The sequence below is a fragment of the Lontra canadensis genome, unplaced genomic scaffold (assembly GCF_010015895.1).
Source record: "Lontra canadensis isolate GAN:19392208 unplaced genomic scaffold, GSC_riverotter_1.0 scaffold73, whole genome shotgun sequence".
In the NCBI taxonomy this organism is placed as follows: domain Eukaryota; kingdom Metazoa; phylum Chordata; class Mammalia; order Carnivora; family Mustelidae; genus Lontra; species Lontra canadensis.
Genome location: NW_022631067.1, coordinates 4,064,170 through 4,090,935, shown reverse-complemented (window position 1 = coordinate 4,090,935; position 26,766 = coordinate 4,064,170). Strand labels below are relative to the sequence as shown.

Here is a 26,766-nt window from a genome sequence, read left to right as displayed (position 1 = left end):
ACCGAAGAATGAGTTTGACAGCAAGGCTGGAGTTGCAGGGAGAACCTGGGGGCCCCTTGTCCCCAAGACCTTCTTGGTTCACCAGATAGAGGCACAATTAGGGCTTGCTGAAGAAGCTTTCCTATTCAACAACCTGTGTGACTAATTTTGTGGATTTCTGTCCTTATTTAATGCTTTGGCTCTAATTGAAATATTATTTATGTACGGAAAAGGGCACAGATCCTAAGGGTACGTCCTGAGGAGAGTTCCCAGAATAAACATTAGGTGGAGGGGCGGACATCACTGTCAGCCCCCATGCCCACTGGGTGCTCCTCCAGGCCTCCCGAGGGCGATTTCTGCTTCGGTCGTTGAACTGTTTGGGTGCTTGGCTCTGGTTTTGTTTTCCTTAATCGTGTTGTGTTTCAAATGGAGGTCTTACTAGGTTTCTGTGTTTCATAAGATAATTCCTGATTGTAATATAACAAACAGAAATGCGGGGAAATCCAGGATCAAAGAATTGCCAAATGGCTCATATTAGCCCAAAGTTCACTTTTCCACCCCTAAGTGTATTTGGAGATATTCCCGATTAAAACTGTTAACTAAAGTGATCTGGCTTTGAAATATTCCTGTTAAAGTTTCTTCACAAATGGAATCATCACGATACCTGTAGTCAGCTCTCATCTAACGGTCCCGTCCATTCAGAGGACATGCAGATGACCATACTAGGAGCCCATCAAGAGAACGGGTTCTTGCCAATGGATTGCTACTGAGCTAAAACAATGTTTTATTAATAAAATCAGGTAACCTTTATAGTCCCCCTTGTTATTCAGGAGGGAATTTAAAAGTTATTAGAATCGCATGTGTTTTAGATCACAGAAATGCAGAATGTATTTCTATTGATTGTGTGTATCATACTCCTCTCAGGTTATAAGACTGAAATGGTGTTGAAAACATGAACAAAATATAAAAACAAGAATCGGGAAAAATTATCCGTATTTCATCTTTTAAATATCTGTTGTAAGATTTTGGCCAATCTACTTTCAGTTATTTTTCTCCATTTTTAAGTAAACAGTTCTTGGTTTGGAAGTATTTTAGGATGAAGGAAAGTTGCAGATAATACCAAGAGTATTACAGAGAGTTGCCATATACCCCCATCAAGAATCTCCTTTTATTTATATTACCATACTTTGTCACAACTAAGAAACCAACACTGGTATTTAACAAGTAACTGAACTGCATATTTGAGCGTTTTTTTCTTTAACCATAGTCCATCTCCTTTGCAAGGAAAGATGGGAGGTCTGATGGGTCTATAACATCCAGTCTTTGTTTCATTGACATTTCTGGGTTGGCCGGATCTTACAAGACTGTAGAAAGAAATTTGAAAGCATATTCAATATAGAACTCAATCATCCAGGCCACCTGGGTGGCTCAGTCATTAAGTGTCTGCCTTTAGCTCAGGTCATGATCCCATCGGGCTCCCTGTTTGGTGGGAAGCCTGTTTCTCCCTCTCCCACTCCCCCTGCTTGTGTGCCCTCTCTCACTGTCTCTCTCTCTCTGTCAAATAAGTAAATAAAATCTTAAAAAAAAAAAAAGAACTCAATCACCCACTTTGTACCAGAATCAGGTTAACTGGTGCCTCTTCCCCAGTAAGGGTGTGTTCCTTCCTAGAGCAGAAACAGCTGGCTGCTGTCATGGTGATCTTTGACCAGAATCTTCCCTGAGTGCTATTTTCCACCCCCCCTGCTTCAATAGTGACTTCTTTTTCAGTGTTGCAAGAGCTGGCTTCTGTTCAGTTTCCAAAAAAGTAATAAAATAAAATAGTGACCTCATAACCAAATCTCTGAACCCTGTTCTTGTCAAGTTTAAAGTTTTGGGAAACAGAAGAGCCAGGAAATGAGTCAATCAAAGCAGCCTGAAGCGATGTCTCGTATCTTCCATGCATGCCATAGGCCCGTTAGTTCTCAAGCACTGTTCTAGGTGTGGGTGTTGATCAGAAAAAACAACAGATAAAAGTTTCCTGTCCGCTGGAGATTACGTTATAGCGAGGTGGAAAGACACAGAAAATAGTCAATAGACACAATTAACGAATAGATTACTAGATACCAGAAAATGGCACAGATCATGGGAAAGTACAGGATCTTGGGCAGGGGTTCATGGAACGGGCAGCATGAAGGGTGGGGAAGAGGACGAGTGTGCGTCAGGGAGGCCGGGGTAATTCTTTCTGTTTCTCCTCGAAGGCTCATTAATTCTTTATGCTTTCAACTTTAAAAAAGAATTGCAAAAATGGGTTGATATTTTAAAAATAAATTCATAATGTTGGGGAATAAGTTCTCGTTAATAATTCTGTAGGAAAGGATAATATTAATTTCGATGTTTATTATTTTTATGAGTCAAGTCCTATTTAAAAGAACGGTAAACAGCTGCACTTTTTGTTGTGGTTGGATTTTCTTTTCAAAGGGATTCTTGGGGCTCCTCAGTGGCCGTCACTTAACTTTTGGCTTCAGCTCAGATCATGATCTCAGGGTCTTGAGATCTAGTCCCACTTCAGGCTCCACGTTCAGTGTGGAGTCTGCTTGAGATAATGTCTCTCCCTCTCTTTCTGCTTCTCCCTCCACTTGCATGCACACACTCTCTTTTTCTCTCTCAAATAAATAAAATCTTTTTTAAAATTTTAAAAGAAAACAAAAGATATTCTCATTTCTTAGAGAAGAAACAGGTTTTGCTCAAAACTAGAGGAAACATCCACTGTGCCAAGGTCTGAGGTAGGCACTCCAGAATTACAGAAAGGGGAGGGAGAAACTAAGTTATTGGGCATGTTGCACTCACAAAGTCTGGGTTGGGCTCTGTGGGTCTATGACACCATTTACCATTTACCTCCTCAGTAACCCCTGTTAGGTTGGCATTACTGTCTTCATTGTAGGTGAGAGAATTGAAGCCACGACATCACCAGTCCCTTACCTTCACAAGCTAAATACTGAGCTGGAGAAATTAAAGAAAATTAACATAAATTTTAAAATAATACAGTAATCAATAAGCTCTTTACCTTTTACAAAGCACATGTAAAGTATGACTCCCGTTGGTTCTCACAGCAACGCAATGAAGTAGATATTTTTATTCTTATTACACAGAGAAGAAAAAATATTTTAACATTAAGTGTTAAGCTCATGATTAAGGTGGTTTGAGAACTAACATTTGAATCCATTATATACTGACTACTAAGTCTGAGGTTTCTTTTTCCATTGTGCAAGCGGTATGTGCTTAACGTTCAAGTAACACACCAGATTTGACAAAAAACTATTGGGTCCCCAAGAGGCCTAGACTGTTACTAACATGAGTACCAACAGGAGGCCATTAAGCTATGGTATCCTAGGATGTGAGTTCAGACCACAGACTGACAGATGATGGACACCATGATGGAGAAGAGCTGAGCTCAGTTTTGAAGTGTGAGTCGATTTGGGGAAGGGGAGACAGTATCCCAGGGAAAGGGATCAGGGATGGCTCAGGCAGAATATCGGCCAGCATCTTGACATTGCTCCTTTGCTTGGATTTTTGCAAAGGAACACTGGATGGAAGTGTTTTCCTCCTCCTATGGCTGGACCTTTTGGGGTATACGGGGAGACTATCGTAAGTAACTACCCAGTGACAGCTTCTGACACTGGCTGAGAAGTCACACTTCACAGCTCATTCTGTTTGTCTTCTGTCTGCCACACTAGAACTTCTGGGAAATAGAGAATGGGAAATTTTAGAGAAATACTACACAACCATTTGCTTCAAAAAATAATATAGTGTACTATGATTCTACAAATGAAAATTCAAAATCCTTATTATTGAGGATTATTTGTTATGGAAAATGGTTTTCATATAACCCTGGGATTATAACCAAGGATTTATTGTTAGATGGTCCAGATGTCAGTGGTTGTTTCTCTTTTATGAAACCTATTTTCCCTAAGCATTAATTTAGTTTGATATAACGTGTATTATAAAGTTGGATGTAAGGATGAGGTTTCAAAGAACCATTTGGAAAAGGTGGATATTATTATAATGTCTATTTTTGTTCTAAATGGTTGCATGATACCCTGGCTTCTCTTCAGATAGTATAAATTTTTCGCCTTTTACTAAATTGCTGCATGTTTTTTTTTTCTTTTTTTCTAGTCTGATGTAAGCCAGACCCCGTGCAGATTTGTAAATAGTGCTCCTTAACATCAAGAGTCAGCCTAGGGAGAGAGACAGTAATAGAAACAATTAGGATGTATAGTGAAATGTTATTTCAGTAAATATTTGCGCAAAGTGTAGTGGGATCCAATATTTAGCAGGAAGAATGAGGGAAAGAATGGATATTTGGTCTGAGCCCTGAAGAATGGATGGATTTCACCGGATGCCAAGGTGAGGAGTATGTAGCCAAGGGAATGGCAGACATGCAGTCGCAGTTGGAGCTCCCGCTCTGCAAGTGGTGGGGGTCCTGAGGTCCTGGGGTCATGAAGGTTCTTGGGTTTGCGTACAGGGGAAACCCACTGAAGGAGTTAGAAACGTTGGAAGGACAAGATAAAATTCAGGCTTAGGAAGGCCAATCTGGAAGAAACGCAAGAGATGGAGTGGAAATGGAAGAAAAGAGAAGAGGCCCAGCTCAGTGGGCAGGTGCTGTTGTCCAGAGCAGTGAGGGTGGAGATCTGCACATGCCTGCCATGCTCGTCCTGTCCTTGCTTATCATCCCCTCCCTGTCTCTGTCTCTCTGTCTCTCCCCACTTCAGCCATACTAGCTGTGTCCCTCCAACCTCAGCCTTTACGTATACTCATGACTATTAGTTTCGATTGGAATGTTCCTACCCCCTTCTTTCTTCTGACTTCCGTTTAAGCACCCCATTCTGAGAAACCTTCCTTATCTCTCTTGAAACTTCAATTCTGTATTTGTGATGCTGCTCATACCTGTTCTCCATGGACGTAGGGCTGCTCCATGGGGATAGGGATTGTGTCTCTGTTCCTTTCCTTTCCTCTTTTCTTTCTTTTTCTTTCCTTTTCTTTTTTTTTCTTTCCTTTCCTTTTCTTTCTTTCTTTCCTTTTTTTCTATCTGGAGCACAACATATGGCCTAAATTTAGTGTTCAGTAAAATTATTGAATGAGATAAATGACAGACAGAATCCAAACTGAGCAAAACTTGAAAACTCAAACCATTAGAACTAGGTTATTTTCTGGGTTTCAAGATGGCAAGGGAAGGAATCGGCATGTTTACAAAGTGTCTAGGTTGGGCAGCTCAGAGGATTGTCATAAGCACTAAGAGAAAACAGAAGAGTGAGAGGTGCGTGTGTGTGAGGAAGATAAAGAAATAGATTTGGGTCATGTTGAGTTTGAGTCGTCACTATGATATCCAGACAGAAGTGTCCAAGGGGGAGTCGAAGGTGTACGAGCCAATTGGGCAACTCTCCAGTATCTTTCTTCAAACCCTCAGGTATATTTCTATCTTGGTTTTGAACTTCCTTAACTTCAAGTATGTTTGCATGTTATGTCATGAAGTTAATTTTCTTCACTGGTAAGTTACCGATAATATCCAGTGCTTTATGCATATACACCATTAATAATGAGAAATATTCTAATAATTCAAAGAAGTCATGGCAAAAGAAAAAAAAAATCCTGCGGAGATGATGACTCAACTACAAAATTAGTAATTTTAAATTAAAATAGTTCATCAATTGTAAAATGAAATAACCTATGAAGATGGCATTTTGTTTTCCTGGGTTTTGTTTTGTTCTTTTTGTATTTTTACTCTTGGTGTTTATGAGGCAAGGCAGAGGGCTACCATTTTACATATCTTTAGATATAAAAAATGCTCACATTCTGAATGGTGTGTGACAATGTTAGTGCTTAGGACTCTGTACACACTCACACACACACACACCCCTTCCATTTAGATATCTTTCTTTACTCCTGTTGACTATTGCGATTTCTGTGTTATTTTATCCAGCTCTTTCCAAAACCCCCAAAGAACCAACCCCCCTTTGGTACTGCCTGAGGGCCACTGTAATGCTACCATCTTTCTGAATTATCCAGAATGGAAAACTTGTTTTCATTATTAGCTTTTAATTCTCCTTCAGACACACAATCGTTAGTCACAGACCTTTAATTCTTTTCCCCACAATCTATCTTGGACGTCATATTTACGGAACTGCTTCTGGGATCTGATCATCCGCATATTACAGTTACTACCACTCAACAACTGAACCTTCGCTTTCATTCTGTCTGCATGACAATTGATTCTACACGAGAACGCGTGTATGACCTTCCTAAAGTACAATGTGTATCAGATGGGCCCCCTCAAGTTTAAAAACTCCTGATTTTTTAAAAAAAATTTTCTGTAAGGCAAATACATGCTTCTCAATTTAGCTCCCTAGAAATACTTTTAAAACTCAGCCTACTTGTGTTGGCAAACTTTATCACTGGTCCACTAAAACTCTATAATCCAGGTTTTTTACCCCAAAATTCTTGTATTCCCATTCCAGTAGAAATGTTTATCCAAAAATCATGCTTTCTTCAATTTCTTCATGAATCTATGTCCCTCATTAGGTTATGTTTAGATCTTTACGGGATTTCTCCTGGTTAGAATTTTCTAGCTTCTGATTAATTATTCAAAACTAGTTCAAGAAAAATCACACTGCATTTCTCATGACTTCCACATACTGAATGATAAGGTATACAGAAATAGGAGAGAGGCACCTCCTTCAAAGTCTGGTGTGGTAAAGTAAGAAGACAGAAAGAAGAAGAAAGAGACCTCAGGAAAATTCAGGAAGGACATCTCCTCCGGCCCGAAGAGCTTGGGGAAAGTTTGAATGAGATGAGTAAGAAGGACTATGAAGGACAAGTAGGTGTGTGTCATATGGATGGGGCAGATGTGATGGGAACAGCTCGGTATTTCCCACTGGAGTTACACATAATCTGCAATAATTACATTATTTATGGTAGTTTGTATTAGGTTGAGCTTTGTTGAAATAATGTACAATAAACCCAACTGTAGTTTGAAAATGTAGCAGAAGACAATGCAGCAGATACTAGCAATCCCATAAACTTCCAAATCCCTTTTCCTAATTAAATGGTGTTTGGATGTGAGATAAGTGTCGTACTTCAACAGGTGGCTTTCAAACTCAAAATGTTTTCTGTATGGAAAGTATTTAAATTCTGTTCTGTGAGGGTGGTTGGATTTTGTTATATCAAATATTGAGCAATAGCAAATTATTTTTGTTCTAAAAACTCTTAATTTAGGAATTCTCTTGCCATCAATATAATACTTTTGTATTAGAAATATTTTACAGAAACCCCTGGGTGGCTCAATCACTTAAGCATCTGCCTTCAGCTCAGGTCATGATCCTGGGATTCCAGGACTGAGCCCCACATCAGGCTCCCTGCTTGCCGGGGAACCTGCCTTTCCCTCTCCCTCTGCCTGCTGCTCCCCTGTTTGTGAGCTCTCTCTTTCTCTTTCTAATAAATAAGTAAAATCTTTAAGAAAATAGAAACATTTTACACAAAGTTTAATGTTGTGAGTAAATTTTAAGCTGTAAATTTGTACTTACCAAGATTAATTATCCCTTTTCACACATTATTATAATATAAAATATATATATATATTTAGAAATATGTGTGTCCCCATCAAATACAGAAAGGTTTTAACACATGCTATCATGTTATTTAATTAAGAGGATAAATTATTCTCAGAGTCTCCAAATTCCCTTCTACTGTAGTAGAGGGAGGGATGTACACAAGATTTTTGAAAACCAGATACAGCTGATGAACATGACAATTGTTACCAGCACTATGTTTCTAACGTTAGATTGTGCATTCTCAGAACTCTTGTGGATGGCTCTCTGTGCTACTGGGAGATAGGAAACAGCAGTATTTCTATTTGGACTCACTTTTTGTGAGCAATAATCTGGACTTTAAGATCAGACCTGTGTTGAATCAGAAAGTCTTACAGGATTGTGCTAGAGATAAGATGATAATGAACATCGGATTTCCTAAAATGGAAGAACGTGGGAGTGGTAAGCAGCACTGACAAGGTTGATGGGACCTAAGCAGCATTTCATGAGACCAGAGTGGGAAGTCCTCAAGTTAATTTCCAGCAAAACTCCTTCAAAAGCCCAGTGACTTTCTCTGTAATAAGAAAAGCTAATGAATGGCGCTGGCTTCAGCAAATGTAATTCCAACACTGTTCTTGAACTTTTAACATTCCACTTTCCTTTCTGAAGAGTATTTCTTGAAATCACTTTTCTCCCCACAGTGTATTTTCTTCTAAAAGTTAGATTTCTGCTACTACATGAAGGAATAGGTCATTGTTTTTTAATGTGTAGGTTGTACCAACTTTAGTGGGGTTGCAGAGATTAAAATTCAGATGTCTTCTTATCAGTTTGGTAGGGTCAAGGCATCACTGTAGGTAACGCTCTTTCTCTAAATAGAATGTGTAAGTCTTCTATGGGGTATTGGGTAAATGGTCAAGGAAAGGGTTCATTGAAATCAGGAGTAAAGTCTTAAAGATTTTCTTGTTTCTCTTTATCAGGTGGTCTTTATTCATTTGGTCTTCATGGCCTCCTAGTACCCTTCCTTTATGTGCACAATTTATTGGGTTCAATACTGTGAACGAGAATAATGCTAGCACCGCTCCCATGATAATAGCCAAGATATATCTCGCAAATATTGTGGTCCAAGAATAGTACAAAATATGCCACATGCTTTATCTCATTTAATCTCCATATGCACGTGCACATACAGCCCAGGAAAGATGGGACATTTGGAAATCTGACCTCGACTTTTGTCAACATCTGTCCTCATAGAACCTATCATGGTGCCCTGTGAGGAGTGATTCCTTAAGAAGTGTTTGTGAGAAAGATAGGAACACGTTTAAGTAGGGCTGGGAGGGCTGCTCTAGACACTGTGCCCGTCCTTCAGACTTTCCTGCTATGGGTGTTTTGTTTCTCCCTTCTTTCACGCCGTCCTTATTCATGGCGTCCTTATTCTGCCTCTTAATGATGCTTTTATGTATTTTTTTGTGGCAGAAGTTCTGCCGTAGTGACAGCACCAATGAGTCACATTTTCCCTGTGGCACAGACATGGCCACTGCTGTTTTGCAGACCAACGAAAGAATTGCAGAGTCTCCAAAATGTTCTGCTCCTATTGAAATGATGAGATAAACATAAAAATATGTTAGAAAAGTTTCAGGGTTATAAAGGAATCGTAGCTTTTTTTTTTTTAAAGACTTTATTTATTTGAGACAGAGAGAGAGCACGCACAAGTGGGGGTTGGTGGGGGGAGAAAGGGGCAGAGGGAGAGGGAGAAGCAGACTCCCCGCTGAGGGGGGAATTTGACACAGGACTCAATCCCAGGACTCTGGGATCATGACCTGAGCCGAAGGCAGACACTTAACAACTGAGTCACCCAGGCGCCCCAAGAATTACAGCTTTTAACATTGTGTTTCCACTTTGAAATACCAAGGGTATTCTTCTTAGCAGGTTTTCTGATGTGATTACTCCCTGCACAGGTATCCTTTGAAGGCCTGTGTGCCTGTACAGCTTGGGGGTAGCTTACAACTGTTACATCTATGGGGTGTTGTGTTGTGAGCATTAACATGCAGAACGTTTTCAATTAATAAGTGAAGCAGGAATTCTCTGTGTCAAACTCTTAAAATGTGACCACAGAGAAGCCTGTTTTTAAAGGATTACTTCAACTCTGAATAAAATACTTGCGGTAAGAAAAACTCTACACTAATATTTTCCTAATTAAAAATAAGCACGCTTAAATTGCTGTTTCATATTTTTCACAGATATTTACTGCTCTGCTTCCTTTTCCCATAGGCAGTGTTCTTATTTTGCTTTCACCTGGTGGCATCTGTCTTTATTTGAGAGAATAGTTCTCTGTGTCCTTGAATGCCATCTGGAATATCATACACGTGATGTGTGATGCAAATTGATGCTTCCCAGAAGCTTGACTGATTCTGCAGTTTCAGGGAAATCTCCCATTTTATTTTTAAAGATGCTCTCTTTCTTCTCTTCTTGGTCCAAAAGATATTACCCAAAGCCTGACTTTGGCTCCAAAGCGAAGCAGGCAGGGCCTCTATCTGGCCCTGTCAGTTTCCACCACAGGCCCCAAAACAAGCTGTTTACACTTTCCGGGACTTAGTTTCCCATATGTAATTTTTAAGATTTTTGTGAGGTCGCTTGTATTTATATCTGCTCAGTAAATGTTAGAAATTGTTTTTATTTTCAGGAATGGTAATTGTATTAGCAGTAACAGTGAATTATTATTTAATGTTGACTTTTTGTTTGTTTCTGTTTTTGTTTTTTGTTTGGCTGGTTGTTTTTGTTTGTTTGTTTGTTTTTTGAGAGAGAGAGTCTGTGTGAGTTGGGATGACGGGAGGGAGAATCTCAAGCAGACTCCATGCCCAGTGCAGAACCTCGATCTCATGACCCTGAGATCATGATCTGAGTCAAAATCGAGAGTCAGATGCTTAATCGATTGAGCCACCCAGGCACTCCTTCATGTTAGGCTTTTCTGAAACAAAAAAAATCACTTTCACGTAGTCTCATAGTTTGGCTCATATGTATGATGGACGGGAAAGTCACGTGATGATTACTAAACCCGCTTTCTCTCCCCGCATCACACCTTCAGGCAAGTTAGATTGAACTCTCAGGATGATATACTTGCCGTGTTCCAACAGCACATAGAATTTTTCTAAACCACGAATTTCAAGAACATACTATATTTTAAGTAAAATTTATAATAAAAAATCTGGGTGCGGAAGTCATCAAGCAGTTTTAGAACAATGAGCAGGATCTGTAGGAAGCAGACTTGGTTTCGCGCTTCTGGAAGAGCACCTGTGTTCCTTGAGCACTCTTACCTCTCTTACTGTTCCTCATCAAGTAACTAAAAGGATGTATTTTTGCTTTTCAGTCACTCAGGACTGCTTGCAACTGATTGCAGACAATGACACACCTACCATACGGAAAGGTAATGAGAGCACCTCCCGTAACTTTTCTTAAATGTTAGTCACTTGTAAGACCGCATTCAGACTTCATCTCGAATCTGCTGTCTGCCTGCAAACATCTCAGAATCAGATGTAGAATAAGAGCCTTCAATCTCTTCAAAACGGTTGGGGAATACATATTTAGGCTACTGTAATAATCTAACAAACAGAATTACCTTAAAGACACAAATACTTAGAAATGTAAAATAATTAGCCTATGATAAAACCAATACTAAGCCACGGTTAGGTTTTTGTTTTAAATTTTTAGAAATCACTTTGGCTTCTCTGGTGACTCGGGATCATTTTCACAAATATTAACTGGTTTTTGTTTTATTTAGGTTTTAGAACTCATAATAGGATGAGGATGAAACTGAAAAAGTCATAAACCTTTTATATCAATTATTAGTGAATATGTAATTGTGCAAATGAATATGACACTGCTATGATAATCCAATGTGAAAAAATTGCTTTATATTTTGCATGTATCAGTTGAAGAGATACAATGTTCTACTCACCGTGTGGGCTGTGGGGCTTTGCGAAGAGTCAGATGTGTGTTGTTCTTCACCTTCATGGAATTTACCTTTTGAGGAGGGGAAATGGGGGGAAAAGCTAATGAACAAGTGAAATGTAAAATGATAAAATTAAGTGCAATGGGGAAAACTCCAGCAGGCGGGGGCCTGGGGAATGTCTGGGCTGTGAACCAGAACAGGGAGTTCACAAGTGTCAGAGGGCTAAGCTGGGAGCCGGGAATGGGGAAACGAGAAGGAGCCTAGAGAATGGATTTGGATGGGCCTTTGTAATGAGTGCCAGGAGGGCTGTCTTACATCTGTATTTTTCTAAGTGCCTGTAATTACCCAAAATGTAGCACAAGTACTAAACTATTTGAAATCCTGTTATCATTTATCGCTCTGCATTTTCCAAAGTCCTATGTTTGCAACTTTAATAGGCAGCAGACTGTTTGCTAAGAATTAAAATAAAGTCCGAAGAAGACCTTAAAGACCAAAGATAAAATTTTAAAAAATATAACTTAGGGAAAGTTTGGTTTACACCTTTGGCCAAAACAAAAATGCTGTCCGTCACACAGAAAGATGAAGCTGCTTTTTGATCCTGAGTGTGAGTCTCACAGAGGACTGTGTGTGATGTCCCCGGTTGGTGGCTGCTCTCCACTGACCTCAGGTCCTTATCCGCATGCTTCACTCCTTAGACATGTAGGTTAGCCCGGTGAGACCAGCAGGCCTTGAGCAGCATGGGACTGTTAGTGGGCACGGGCGTCGTTAGCACCACTGCTTGCCAGCACCTGGTAAGGTCTGCTATGTTGTGTTTCCATTTTCGCTTGTCTCATGATATTTTTTAACTTAACCTTTGGATTCCATCTGACCCATTAGTTGTTTGGGAGTGTGTTGTTTAATTTCCATGTAGTTTTGAGTTTTCCTATTTTTCTCCTGTTACTGATTTCTACTTTCATGTCATTGTGGTTGGAAAAGATACTTGATATGATTTCAGTCTTCTTAAATCTGTTCAAATTTGTTTGGTGCCCTAACATTTTATTTATCCTGGAGAATTTTCTTTGTGCGCTTAGGAAGAATGCATATTCTGCTACTATAGGATAGAATATTTGTATATCTGTTAAGTCTTTCTGGTCTGTAGTGTTGTTCAAGCACACTGTTTCTTACTTATTTTCTTTTGGATGACCTATCCTTTATTGAAAGTAGGGTATTGAATTCTCCTACTCTTACTGTGTTGCTGTCTATTTCTCATTTCAAATCTGTTAATATAAATTAGGGGCTTCAGTGTCTATATATATACTTATATATATATATAGAGAGAGAGATCTATATCTATAGATCTAGATCTGTATCTATATATAAAACAAGTATATATATGCTTGTTATACCCTCTTGATGAATCGATCCACTCGTCATCATATAATGACCTTCTTTGTCCCTTGTGATATGTTGTTACTTGAAGTCTATTTTGTCTAATATAAGAATAGCCACTTCTTGTCTTTTTTGTTTACCATTTGTATGAAATATCATTTTCCAGCCCTTCACTCTGCATGTCCTTAAAACTGAAGTGAGTTTTTTGTAGGCAGAATAAGGTTGGGTTTTCCCTTCAATTCATTCAGCCACTCTATGCCTTTTGATTGGGAAATTTAACCCATTTACATGTAAAGTAGCCATTGATAGTGAGGACTTATTAATTTCCTTTTGTTAATTATTTTATGGCTGTTTTTTAGTTCCTTTCTTCCTTTCTTCCTCTCTTGATGTCTTCCTTTGTGGCTTATTATTTTGTGTATTGATATGTCTTCATTCCTTTATCTTTGTATTTTGGGTGTCTACTACAGGTTTTTAAATTTGTGTTTACCATATCACTTACATAATGCCATTTAGTTACAGTAGTTTATTTTAAGCTGGTAAGAATTTAACTTTGATTTAGATCTTTTTATATTGTGTGTCTATTAACAAAGTACTATAGTTATAATTCTTTTAGTACTTTGTCTTTTAATTTTTATACTAGAGTTCAGAGTGATCTGTAATCATTATAGCCATTTCTGTCAGGTTTACTGGAGATTTGTTTTATCCTTTTGGTTGTGTTGGATTTTCTTGGTTCTTTACCTTCCTTGAAGTGTTGCTTTGTTGTCTATTCAGGTACCTCTTCTACTCCTCACCGACTGATTTTGACTGGGAGATACTTTTACTGATTAGCGGTGCTTGATATCAGCCACTTGTAAGTCTAGGAGCAAGGCCCACTTTGCTTCCTCCCTACCCTCCTGGAGGAAAAGAATCTGTTGTCTGTTTTTCCTCAGTCATACAAAACAAAACAAAGCAAAGCAAACTGCTGGGTATAAAAGAATGTCCTCCCCTTTTCTTTGTTTCTTACTGTTGCAGGGACCAAGCTCTTTGAATCATTCAACACAAAATATGGGGTGAGATGGAAACCAGCTCCAGAGAAGGCACTCTGAGAGGCTATGTGGCTAGGCATACACTCAGATCTCCCCATCACAGATGGAGGCTGTCTTCTTGGTGCTGACCAAGGCCTGTCTGGGGGAGGGACTGATGTGAATAAATTGAAATTGCTCCTCTTACCTATATAAATGTTAACTGCTTCTCAGTTTGTGCTTTACTACTTAGCTCCTACTTCTTAGCTGGATACTGAATTTCTTTTCAGAAATTTGGCATTTACAAGGTATTGTTACATCACTGTTTCTGTGAAGGGATGATGTGTAAGGCTTACTAGGCTGCACCTTGCTGACATAACCATTCAATCCACTGCCTTTTGCCCACATGATTTCAAGGGAGAGATCAACTGTTAATATTATTGAGCACCCCTTATACTGGAACAATTGCTTCTCTCCTGCTGCTTTCAAGATTTTCTCCTTGTCCTTTCTTTTAGCTGCTTAATTATGATGCACCTTGGTATGGATCTCTTGGAGTTTATCCTTTTTATTTATTTATTTTTTTATTTTTTAAATATTTCCTTTATTTGTTGGAGAGAGAATAAGCAGGGGGGAGCAGCAGGTAGAGGGAGAAGCAGGCTCCTTGCTGAACAAGGAGATGATGTGAGACTCAATCCCTGGACCCTATGATCATGACCTGAGCCAAAGGTAGATGCTTAACCAACAGAGCCACCCAGGCATCCCCCATGTTTACCCTTTTTAGATTCATTCTGCTTCTTGGATGTGTAATGTAATCTTTCTTCAAAGTTAAGAAGAACTCCTCTTATTTCTTCAAAAACTCTCTCTGCTCTTTTCTGTGCTCCTTCTGGGATTCCCATAATGCAAATGTCAGTCTGATTGAGAGTCCCCTGCTCAGTTCATCACTTCCATTTCTTTTCTTTCTGCTCCTCAGACCAGATAAGTTTAATTGTTCTATTTTCAGATTTGTGGATTCTGCCTTCTGCCTGCTTAATTTGCTCTGTAACCTCTCTACTGAATTCTTTATTTTAGCTATTTTACTTTTTAGCTCTCATGTTCTATTTGGTTCCTTTTTTAACAAAATATTTTTTATTTGTTTACTAATAGTGTCCATTTGTTTATACATAATTCTCCTAGTCTTCTTAAGCTTTTTGTCTATCATTTCCATTTGCTCTTTAAGCATATTAAAAGATGTAAATCTTTGTCTAGTAAGTTTAACATTTGGGTTTCCTCAAAATGGTTTTGCCAATTTCTTTTTTTCTCTGGGAATGGCCCATAATTTTCTGTTTGTTTTGTTTGCTTTTGTCAGTCTGCTGTCCCTTGTTCCAGAAGGCTATGTGTAGTAGACATCTTTAAAGTTTTTGATTGACACCAGGCTGTGGATTTGCTCCTATCTGAAAGAAATCTCCAAGCAGGGGCACCAGGGGTGGGAGGGAGCAGTCAGTAAGACATTTGACTCTTGGTTTCTGCTTGGGTTGTGATCTCGGGGTCATGTAATCAAGTCACACATCAGGCTCTATGCTCAGCACGAAGTCTGCTTAAGACTCCCTCTCAGTCTCCCTCTCCCCCTCCCTGTTCTCTCTCTAAAATAAATAAATCTTGAAAAAAAAAAAGAAAATAAAAAAGAAAGAAAGAAAGGAAGGAAGGAAATCTCCAGACAGGGCAAAATGCATAGCCACAATGATTTGAGAACAAAGTAAGTATTATACTCAATAGTTCCAGCAAGATGCCCCCTAGAACTCAGGGCTTCATCTCCCTAGCTTCTGCTCTATTGGAGAATGGGAGATGGCAAGTGTGTAAGCAAAAATACAATACTTCCTTACTGAAATTTAACAGCCTTTTTCTTTTTTTCATTAAGTACTGTCTTGGTTGCTGTAAGTTTTTTTAAATTAGATTTCATATATCCAAAGATGTTGATTCTGTAAGTTTTGCCAGCTTAATTGCTATTCCGGTGGAGGGACTGATTATTTGAGCTTTCTACTCTGCCATTTTCTATGACATTACTCTGACATCTATAATTACATCTTTAGGGAATATCTATTGACCACTCTGGTCTAGAATAAAATTAATATGATTCCTCTTAATTCTATATATTCCTCCTCTCCCCTACCATACATTTTTGGGGTACCAATGTTATATTTCTAAATGTTATGTATGTACTATTAAAATATCTATGTTTCTATCCATTGAGGTCAACTTTAATACACAGCCTTGGAGCCCCAGGTATTACAAATGAGGCAGTTGAATGAATTTACTACCAATATTTTTCCTCCTCAACTTCTTTGTATTTGTAAATTTTATAATTTCTACATTGTCATGACATAAAACTGTTTCCTTCTTTTCTTTCAAATCATTCTCTTTATGTACTTTTGTGTTCAAACCATTCTCTTTATGTGCTTTTTGCTTGGTTTTACAGATAAATGTAGTCAATACCTATTCCAAGTGCTTTTATTGTGCTTTCCTCATTCATGTCTTAGTTTCTTGAATTTCACTCTTGTCTAGTTTACTCAAAATGGGCTCAGGAGAAAAATGTTCACTAAGCTTCTGCATCGATAAAGCTCTATCTTTGTAGTTTATATATGTTAAGGACAGATGGCTAGATACAAAATCCCAAGTTTCCCCTTTATTTATTTGAGTTGTAGGAATTTCTCCACTCTCTTTTGGCATTAAATGCACTTTGAAGAGAACAAAGGTAAGAGAATTTTTTCTTCTTATAAGTGGCTTGACTTTTTTGCCTGATTTTACAAAGAATTATTTATTTACCTTTAAATGTCAGTACTTGTTTTACTCTGTATCTCAGGGCTGACTGCTGAGTAGGTAGCATAACAGCTCCCAAAGACATCTACAGCCTCATCCCTGAGACTTTTGAGTATTGTAGGTCACATGGGAAAGGGCACTTTGCAGGTGTGATGAAGATAAGAGATTTGGGGGAACTACCCTGGCCTATCTGGGTGAGCCCAGGGTAATGACAAGTGTCCTCACAGAGCAACTTGGTCTGGTCAGAGTCAGACAGGTGATATGAGGTTGAAATTCAAGATGGGAATGATGGGTTTGGTGCCTGGGAAGACAGAGGAGGCCAGGAGCCAAGGAAAGCAGGCAGACTGTGGGAGCTGGAAAAGGAAAGGGTTGGGCTCTGCAGCTTCCAGGAAGAACACAGACTTGCCAACACCTTGATTTTTGCCCAGTGAGACTTCTAATGTTTTGAACTGTGAGATACTAAATGTCTGTTTTTTAAGCCACTGAGTACTTGATGGTTTGTTACAGCAGCAACCCACAACTAATGAAGCTATCTTGAATCTACTTTCCTGGCCCGGGGGGCACCCCTCCATCTGTGGTGGCTCTGCTTGACTTCTGTTGTGGCTTGTTTTGTCTGTCAGGGTTCCAATTACTTGTATGTGGTTGTTCTTGACCTGTCTTATAGCTCCTATTTACTTTATAGTTCTAGATGTATTTTTCAAATTCTAAACTCTTTATTTCTATCTTTGTTTTTGCAATACCTGTTTCCCATTCTGAAACTTTTATTTTCATTTCAATGATTTTTTTTTTTTTTTTGCCTCCTCACCTCTCACGTTCTTCTAGCCAACATGGAAATTTCCTGAACTGTGAGTTTGCCGGTGACTTCTGTCTGCATACGAGGGCTTCTTCACCATTAGGGAGTTGATTCTTGCTGGTTCTTTGTAAGTTGACCAATGCCAGGACCTGTCACTGTTTTCTGGCTGCCCCCTCCCCTTCCACACCCAGCCCCAGTGTGATCCCCTGACTTTTGGCAACCTGTACAGCTACTCGGGAGAACATGCATCTGTCTGCTGCTTTCACATGACCCAATAGGAGGTAAAAAAAGAACAGATGTTATTTCCACAATCGTGTTGATAGCAGAAGTCTCTTGTTTGTTTCTGCCTTGCCATCTAATTATTTCATATAGGCAATGATGAACTTTACTTTCAATGTCCCAGTAGAATTTTAACACTTGATGACTCCCTTCTTGAAATACATACTGCCCTTGGTTTATTTCTCTAATCATTTCCTTACCCTTTGAGACATTCATTTTTAAATTTCTTTGCAAACTACTCTTAAATGTATTTCCTCAATATAGATGTCCTTCAGTCCTCCAATACAATCTTATTCTCTTTTCATTCTTCTTTTTCCTTTGGTGTTTTTTCAGTGCTCCTATGTCGTCACTTAGCATGTATGTGCTGATGGCTTAAATGTAGATCTTTAGCCCAAACCACTTAGCTCCAAGCCCATATATACTCTGTCTTTTTAACATCTCTTCCTTCAACTTGGTGACATCTCAGCCTGGACTGTAGGACTTGTTCCCACATTTCCTCCTCTAGCAATCCTATTCCAGTGAGTGTGACAACTGTGTCCTCAGTTGTTTCAGGCAGAATTTTGGGTGTCATTCTTGTCTGTTCCCTCTGACTCAGTACATTAATCTCAAAACTCTGTTAGTTATTCCCCATGAACATAACCTGAATTAATCTATTCCCCTAAATTTCCATCTTCCCATCCTGGTACAGACCTCCATCATCTCTCCCCTTGGATGGTTTCCTTGGCCCCCATTTTGTACCTTTTCTTGTCTGGTAACCACAGAGTGATTATAGCCCAACTGGGGCCTCCAATGGCCCTTCATATAAGTCAGCCTCCATGGCCCTGCCTGGCTGCTTGTGCTCTCTCCTGATTCCCCTGCTCTGTCCCAGCTACAGAATCACACCTGTCATAACTGTGGGTTTCCATGCCAAAAATCACTCTTTTATATTAAAAAAATTACTACTTCTTGAATTGGTTGACATAATCTGCCTTCTAAGAAAGTATTATCATTATCTTATCCCCTAAAACTATTTTCAGCAGCTGTATGATACTAAGATTAAAAAATCAGAAAAGTAGCCAAATAGGATAGCTGTGATTGACAGCTGCTCTCTGTAGTATTTTTTCAGTTACTGTGGGAGGTAACACCAGAAGTGTGGATGTTTGCAAGGAAATCTGTTCATAAAGTAAAAGAAAAAAAAAACACAAGTATTCATGAAATACATCTGATTTTTCCTTTTTTTTTGGTTCAAGATTTAATTGGGCATTTTTTTTTATTTCTTAAAATTTATATTCAATTAGCTAACATATAGTACTTCATTTGTTTTGATGTAGTATTCAATGATTCATTGGTTGCACATAACACCCAGTGCTCATCATATTTCTATAAAATGTTATCAATCTAAAATTTATGTTTTCATGTAAGTCAGATCATGAAAGACGTACTCTTCTTAAGAGCAGATGCTTTTAAATATGGTGTAAATTATTTTCACATGTTAATACTGGCATTCTGTTGATTTCATTTCAGTATTATTGTACACATCAATTTTAAGTTTTCAGAGACATTTAAATACCCCAACTATTTACAGCTCTGTGGAGCTGGGAGGTTCAGGCTTTATACACCACAGCACATCTATGTTTAGCTGTGGACTAACGGAGATAAAGAGAAGCAGTAACTCTTGGAGTTTACTTACAAATTCTCAAATATTTATTGGTGGTGATGCATTCTGGTTTAGAAAAGCATCCTCTGGAATGGGTTCTTCATGCATATTTTTTCATCAGCCTTTATCCGTAGTCTAGTTAGTGTGCTAAAAGTCTTGGTAAATTTTAAGATGTAGAAATGTTATAATATTTATGCTTAAGTTATAATCACTTTAGCTCTTAATGTATTGTTTCATCTGTTTTCTTAAAGGATCTGAGACTCACTCCGCATGTATTCCCCAGGTGCAGACCCCGGTCAGGGCTGTGTTCTTGGCATTTGGTTTCACGCAGTGTAGTCCACGGGTGTGCGTGCGGGTGTATGTGTGTGTGCACTGTGTGTGTGCAAGGAACAGAAATACAGACAGTACATAAAAACCAGAGACCACGGACTGTCTCTTGTAAGAATATTTCCAGCAAGGTAGGATGAAATCCCAAAAGAAAATGTTAAGAGAACATAAGAATATACCTAATAACTACTTCTTTTGCTTTCTATTCTGACAATGCGGTAGTGAAAGTTGGCACGAACTGGCTTACTGATTTTCTAGATGTAAAGAAAAGCCTTTCCTAAAGAAACAGGAACCCTTTCAGAAATAAATGAGTACATAATATGATGCTTTTAAAATGCAACGGGATGCTTGTGGGCAACTGTATAGCACACCACCATTTTGAGTTAGTTTATGTCTAAAGTTGTCATTAATTCAGTGACTCTTGGCTGCCTGTCCCCTAGAGGCATCATCTCAGGCCCCAGAAGGCAGCAGGGGAGCTGACTTACATGGCCCCGAAGTCAGAGAGTAACCAGTCTCAGGCATGTGCTGTTTCAGAGGGAGAAAATGTGCTCGCTGGTCAGAGCACCCGACAGGTGTCCTCAGGACCACGGGAGGCCCCTTTCGTCATCTGCTGCATCTCACAGCAGTAACAACATGAGAATCCATTTTTCCCATGTTTTGGGCAGTCTGTGTTTAAAAATGCCGTGAGCACAGGATCTCACTTACACCAACGGAAAACGATGGTATTGTCATCTTCCCAGTGCCTTGCTGTTGTGTCAAAACGGGATGACAAGTTTGCCTCTGCGACATGTCACTGAGAAGACCTTTCCTCCAGAGTCTGCCCCCTTCCAGTGGGGCACCGGAGGGCTTCCATCCAAGTCCAGTTTCCTCACGGGCCTTCCTGGGAACAGCAGAGCTGGGTGACCAGGCCCGCCAAGCACTGGGGGCCCTCCTCGCTCCCCATGGGAAACAGAGGTGCATCCTGTGGGCACACAAGAGGAGGGACGAGACCACCTGTGTCCACAGGCGTCTGTGGCTCCTTTCGTGGTCTCCCTCACAGCCGCCTGTCTTCCACCTGTGGGCCATGCCAACGTGGAGGGCTGTGGGAGGGAACGGATCTCAGATTCGCAGTGTCCTTTGCTTTGTGTGATCACCTCGGGCTCTTTACTTCTCTGAAGTGTTGAGGAAATATGGGTTTTTGTTTTATTCTCTTCCCTCCTGAATCCTATTTGGAAAAAGCTCAGACACGATGGGTTTGGGGGAGCTAGCTGGGGCAGGGATGCTCACTCAGCAGTTCCTACCATGCCACCCCCTGACAAAAATCCACAGGAAAGTTGTTCTTGAAACTCAACCTAGGACAAGTTGTTCTTCTCAGAGCTTCTGGCATATCGTCTTGTGGACCCTGAGTTTTATTATTTCCCTTTTTGCTGTGGCCGAGGTGAAGCCTGGCGACATGCGTTGTCCAGCATTACCTATTATAAGGAACATTTTTAGATTATTTTAGACCACAGTTTCATTTCACTGTGTTCTCTCCTTATATTACCACTTCCCTAATCTTCTTTTCACTTGTTTTATACCATTTTGTTTATGCCCCCGCATTCTTAACCTAGCCTCAGTTTTACCCTTTACTCTGGTATTTTTACACAATGGTGAGAAATCCAGGAAATATTTAATGCTGTGAATTCACAGGAGAGGGTGTTTGTCCCTGAGCATGGTATTCCCACGCCAGAGTGGGGTCCCCTCCTGTCCACCCGTTTCTGTAGCCACTGCTGGCTCTGTGCCCCCTTCCTTGGGCTCTTGTCCTTGCGGATCCCCCCCACCCCGTGAAATCTGAGGGCTCACAGAGGAGAACGTGTGTGCTGACCTGGAAGCACTTCAACTTGGATATCGCAGAGGACTATCGCCGAGTTCCTTGACCATGTCCTCGTAGAGGCTGTGACTTGGTCCCTTCCATCGCTGCCCCTAAGCCCAGTTCGGTGTCTGGTGGGAGGGGGCCTCTTTTCCTTCTTCCCCCATGGCCCTCGCTAAAGTTTCCCATCCTAACTCCGTCCTCTCCGGGAACCAAAGGAAAACCAGAAAACCTCTGTGAGTGTGTCATTCAGAGACATTTGGCCCATTTGGTCCCGTCCAGACCAGGCTTTCTGGTGAACGTTGCTGAAATACACAAGATTTGAAGAAAACGCAGACTTTGCTTAAGATGTGCTGGCCCTCGGGTCCCCACATACCGAGGTGCGGGAGGTCGTGTGCCCAAAACCACTGGTGAAACACCAGGGGGAATGTCCTGATGGTCTCCTTTGTCTCTTTTTTAAAAGACAAATTTCTCCTCTAAGTTTCAGACTCAGGTTTAGCGGCCGAGCAGACGTGAAAAACTGTTCTTCTCACCCGTGTTCTGTCTTCATCACAGGCGCTTACACGTTCGTTCCGTGGCTGCTGAGCTTTAAAAGAGGAAGAGCCCTGGAGGAGAAGGAAAACAAAATCCTGGTGAAGGAAACCGGTTACTTCTTTATATATGGTCAGGTGGGTTCCCTGCCCCCTGCTGCCTGCGCCCGTGTCTCCTGCTGTGCTCGCTTCTGACCCGTGTCTCTGGTTTATTCCTCAGGTTTTGTACACTGATAGCACCTTTGCCATGGGACACCTAATACAGAGGAAGAAAGTCCATGTCTTTGGGGATGAACTGAGTCTGGTGACTTTGTTCCGATGTATTCAAAATATGCCTGAAACACTACCCAATAACTCCTGTTATTCGGCTGGTAAATAACAATTCTGTGTAAATAGAAGGACGGTTCTCGCTATGTCATGTGGCCTTTGTTCTCTGGAAGGAGGAGCTAGCTCCTGTGAGTCAAAACGGATACAATCATTAGTAACCGTTTTATCGTTCTTCTGTACGTGGAGGAGGGGCTGCAACGTGCTGGCGATCAGCACGGGGAGCAGCTCCAAACTGCATTTCCTTCGGTAGATAGCGCTGCGTCAGAACCCAGGGAATGATTACCAGGTGCCAGGCATCCTTGTCTTGCAAGGACCTGGGCTCCTTCGTCCGACCACCGCCCCCCACCACCCCCGTTTAAGGGAGGCGGCATCTGAGACACGGAGAGGTAGCTGATGCTGTCCCAGAGGGCACAGCTTCCAGGTTCCAGAACCTGGATGAAACCAACAGGTCTGACCCCAGAGTAGGAGCCCCCAAAGCTTTTTGTGTGTGTGTTTTTGTTTTATGTGCTGCTGAAGACATGTCCTTGACTGAATCAAGGGTCCGGTCAGGTTGCCCGGTTGCTTTCTCTCCCTCTCCCTCTCCTTCAGGTGACATGTGCTGCACACGGACCAGACAGGTGACTTTGGGATGGGAGCTTGCAGGAGTGAGGCTCCTTCGGCTGGGGGCAGTGACGATGTGGAGAGAAAGGAAAGGGAAAGGGAGGACTTTGTTCCCATCTGGTCTTCAGGCTATTCTTGCGACAGAGTCTCCATTTTATTTTGGGGGTAAATTCATCAAAGCTGGTATGAGGGGAGAAAAAAACCATACTAGCCTCGAACACATTTATTCCTCTCTGGTGATTTGACACATCCACTGATGTGTAACTGGTTTAGCAGTCCGCTGGTGTCATTTAACCCTGAGGCATGTCTTCAGTTCCATACAGTTCCCTGAAACATGGGCCCGAGGCCTGGCCGCCTCCTCTGAAGCCCTAAGTTTCAGAGGCGTTGGCTACCAAGTGCACGGTCACTCGTCAGGAAGGAAGGGAAACTGGAGGGGAGTCCTTGTGGACCCGCAGCCATGAACAGCTGTAAGGGGATGATGAGGAAGTGTGTTGAATTCAAACTCCCTAGTTTTCATAAAGAGATGTTCCCCTGCGCCCAGCGATGACCAGCATCCTGGCGTTGCAGAAAACCACAGAAAGGCGCGGCCGCCCCGTCTGGACTGATTCCAGGCACAGCAGTGCTCAACACGGGCTGTGTCTGGTCATTGCCCTTCCGTGCTCCCGCCCTCTGCCACGCTTCCCCGGGGCCTCACCCTTGAAGACTATTCTACTGGACCTTTGGGCTGTGCCCCAGTGCCAGAGCTTAGGTTAGGCATGAGAACTGTTCTCCAGGACATTCCGGGCTGCAGTTCTCCTCTGTTCTAGGACCAATCTGCTTCAAACCACTTAGTATGTAAGAGCCTGCCATGCTCCCATACGTCATAACCTGGGAAAAAAATGCAAATGGTCCCTTTGAAGAGCCCAGCTAACACCAAACACGGGTCTTACGCACGGCTGGATCTCGCTGTTTCCCTCTCAAATCGAGTGTCTGTTGTAGAAGTTACAGCTCGGCTGCTGCGATCTGGAAGGACTGAAAGAGCCAATAACTCAGAGTTAGAGTTTCAAACAGAACCTTCTTGAAAACTGTCAGTTCACGCGGCCTTTATTTTGAGTTAGTATTACTTAATGCTCCGTGATCGATAGCCTTTGTCAAAATACTAGATTCTCTTCAGTCTCTATGATAACAACTGATCTATTCAACAAATAAATTCCAGCTTTTTTTTTACTGTTTCATGTAGTCATCAAATGCTTTGCTAATCCTAAAAAGTGTGCATATTACCCTTCACAATACCTGAAACTATGTTCTTTTGTTTGTTGTCTGTCATAGTCCATGACAAAAAAAAACAAGATCCTTGGAGACAGAATCTTTTGTCATTCTGATCACAGCCCTGTGCATGTCTAGAAAGCTGTCTGGTACATCGTAAGTTTCGATAAGTAAACACTGACTGGCTGTTGCCTGAGGAGATCTGGGTGCTTTAGGCCTGATGGATGTTCACATACATAACGTCGTTCGTGTAAACACATTTTCAGGGCATCTTCATGAAAATACAACTGCTTTTTTAAATTGTTGGCTGAAAATAAGAACAACTTCAATAGTAATTTGTTTGTTACTTTCTTTGTTTCTTCTCCCCGGATCATCCTTTCTTCTCCGTCATCTTTGTCTTTTAAAACGGGTCCCCACGGATATACTGAGGGTAGTTCCTGAATTGTATTCCGTGTTCCTGAATCACAGAACACATCCTTGTAAAATAGGCACATACAGATTTATTAGTTAGTTTTGAGAAGCTAAGTTATTTTATTGCTTTTGATTATGAGGACAAATATGGTCATTTAAGGGAACGTGGAAACATAGAAGACTGTCAAAAATAATTCAAATGTCTCCTAACCCCATGGTCTGGACTCCAGAGAAAATCTATGTTAATGGCTGGGCTTTGCTGATAAGTGGTGTTTTGGTTTTTTTTCTTCCTAGTAATATACACATTTTATATGCACATTCAGTGTATATTTATGTGATATCTATGCAGTTTATACATCTGCATAGTGTGTGTGTACTTTGTGTATTCTATTTTGTATTTTTATTTAACATCATTATTTTTTGTATTTCTATTTTGTTTTTATTTAACATCATTTTTTTAACACTGTTATAAACATTTCCGTCAATAAAATGAAGCAAAACCACTTTTAACCACACAATATCCCAATGAGGGATGTGCTATGATTTAACTTGTTTTCTTCTTCAAATAAAACATCGGTTTCTGTTCAGAGTCTCCATCTTATAGACAGTAGGTGAGAAATACATTTATTTATATCTGCTGTCTTCCTGCTCATTTGCTTTAGTTTTTTGTTTGTTTGTTTTTTAATTTGGTCTTAGGCTGGTAGAATTGTAACTGGTTTAGCAGTCCGCTGGTGTCCCTTCAAGTGTGAATGCCTATGTTAACATTTTCCCAAAATAACATCGTTTTATTTAGCGCACCCCCCACCCTGCCTCCCACGCTGTACAACCACTCAAAGTCCCTGTAAATCACTGTTTTCCAGGCATCGCGAAGCTGGAAGAGGGAGACGAGCTCCAGCTTGCAATACCACGGGAGGACGCGAAGATATCGCGAGATGGGGATGGCACGTTTTTTGGTGCATTGAAGCTTCTGTGACCTACTTACACCTGCGCTGTGGCTGGATTCCTTCCTTCCTCTGTACCTCTAAGGAGAAGACACTTAACTGGAAATACCCAAAGGAAGAAAAACAGTAGTTAACTCGCCTTTTCTGGGAGCTCCTTATTTTGATTCACTGAAACTAGACCAAAACAGGAAATTTAACAGACAACCACAGCCAAAGGGTGTCATGTGAATTACAAGAAACAGGGCCCCTTTAGGGAAAGATAGAAAGTAGGCTTCTCGCTGCAATGCCATGTTGAATGACGTTGTCATGGCTTCTTGACCTGGAGGGAGCACAGGTTGCCAGGGGGCAATCGTCATTTCTTCCAAAACGACATTCCATCGTGTCTGCGGGACATTAGGACATTCTTGGGAAATCTTAGCATCCAGCAAGAATCTTTACGTTAAATAGGCCCCTCTCCTTTTGCAGTTAACATGGTGAGAAGTATTTTTTTTTAAAAGAAAGAAAGAAAGAAAGAAAAGAAAAAGAAATCTTGCATTTGACACATGAAAAAGTAATTAAAAGCTTACACTGAAATATATTAAGCACTTGGACTTAAAATGCAGGTACTATTTAAATTCTTCCAGTTTACTTCAAGTCTGCCATTTTTAGCTGTAATATTATATCACCCGATGGACCACCAGACATTTTTCACAGGAGGGAAGTCATTCTCTCCGGTGTCTACACTTAACATGTATTTTTTTTTTTTCCCCTAGCTAATTTCAGTCACTTCAGAAACTTTTTACTGTGGGGTAATTCCAGTTCTTACATATGCGAGCATAGAGTGAAAAAATAGCTATAATTGTTCTTATGTAAAAATCAAATCTCCAATGGAAGTTAATGAATACCTTTATAATAATGGAATCTATTTGCCCTTTATTTCCTAATCTTCTGTTTTAAACTGCTGCTATTATCCCAGCCTTTAAAACACACTCATGTTATTAGCCTTACGGAAGTTGAGCTGTCGTTAAAGTTCTTGGCGTCTGGAAAGGTGTTCGGTGCCATGTGCTTGTTACACAGCTCTGGATACACCAGAAACATCACCCTTCTTTCCACCTAATAGAGAATCGTATTCACAAACGCTGTCACAACTGTCTTTATGACATCAATCTCCCTTGTTCTGCTTGTCTTTTTACAAAAAAAGAATTTACTTCATTAAACAATTTC

At 40.5% G+C, this 26,766-nt stretch overlaps 1 protein-coding gene across 1 annotated transcript in view; it reads left to right on the top strand.

The window, feature by feature from the left end:
* TNFSF13B (TNF superfamily member 13b) overlaps nt 1-26,048 on the top strand; it is a 31,262-nt gene extending 5,214 nt beyond the window's left edge. The window contains exons 3-6 of the mRNA XM_032881054.1: nt 10,903-10,959; nt 22,065-22,177; nt 22,260-22,410; nt 25,483-26,048. Of these exons, the coding sequence (XP_032736945.1) occupies nt 10,903-10,959; nt 22,065-22,177; nt 22,260-22,410; nt 25,483-25,595 (434 nt within the window). The 3' untranslated portion in view covers nt 25,596-26,048. The remainder of the gene's footprint in view (nt 1-10,902; nt 10,960-22,064; nt 22,178-22,259; nt 22,411-25,482) is intronic.
* Nucleotides 26,049-26,766: the final 718 nt, after the last annotated feature.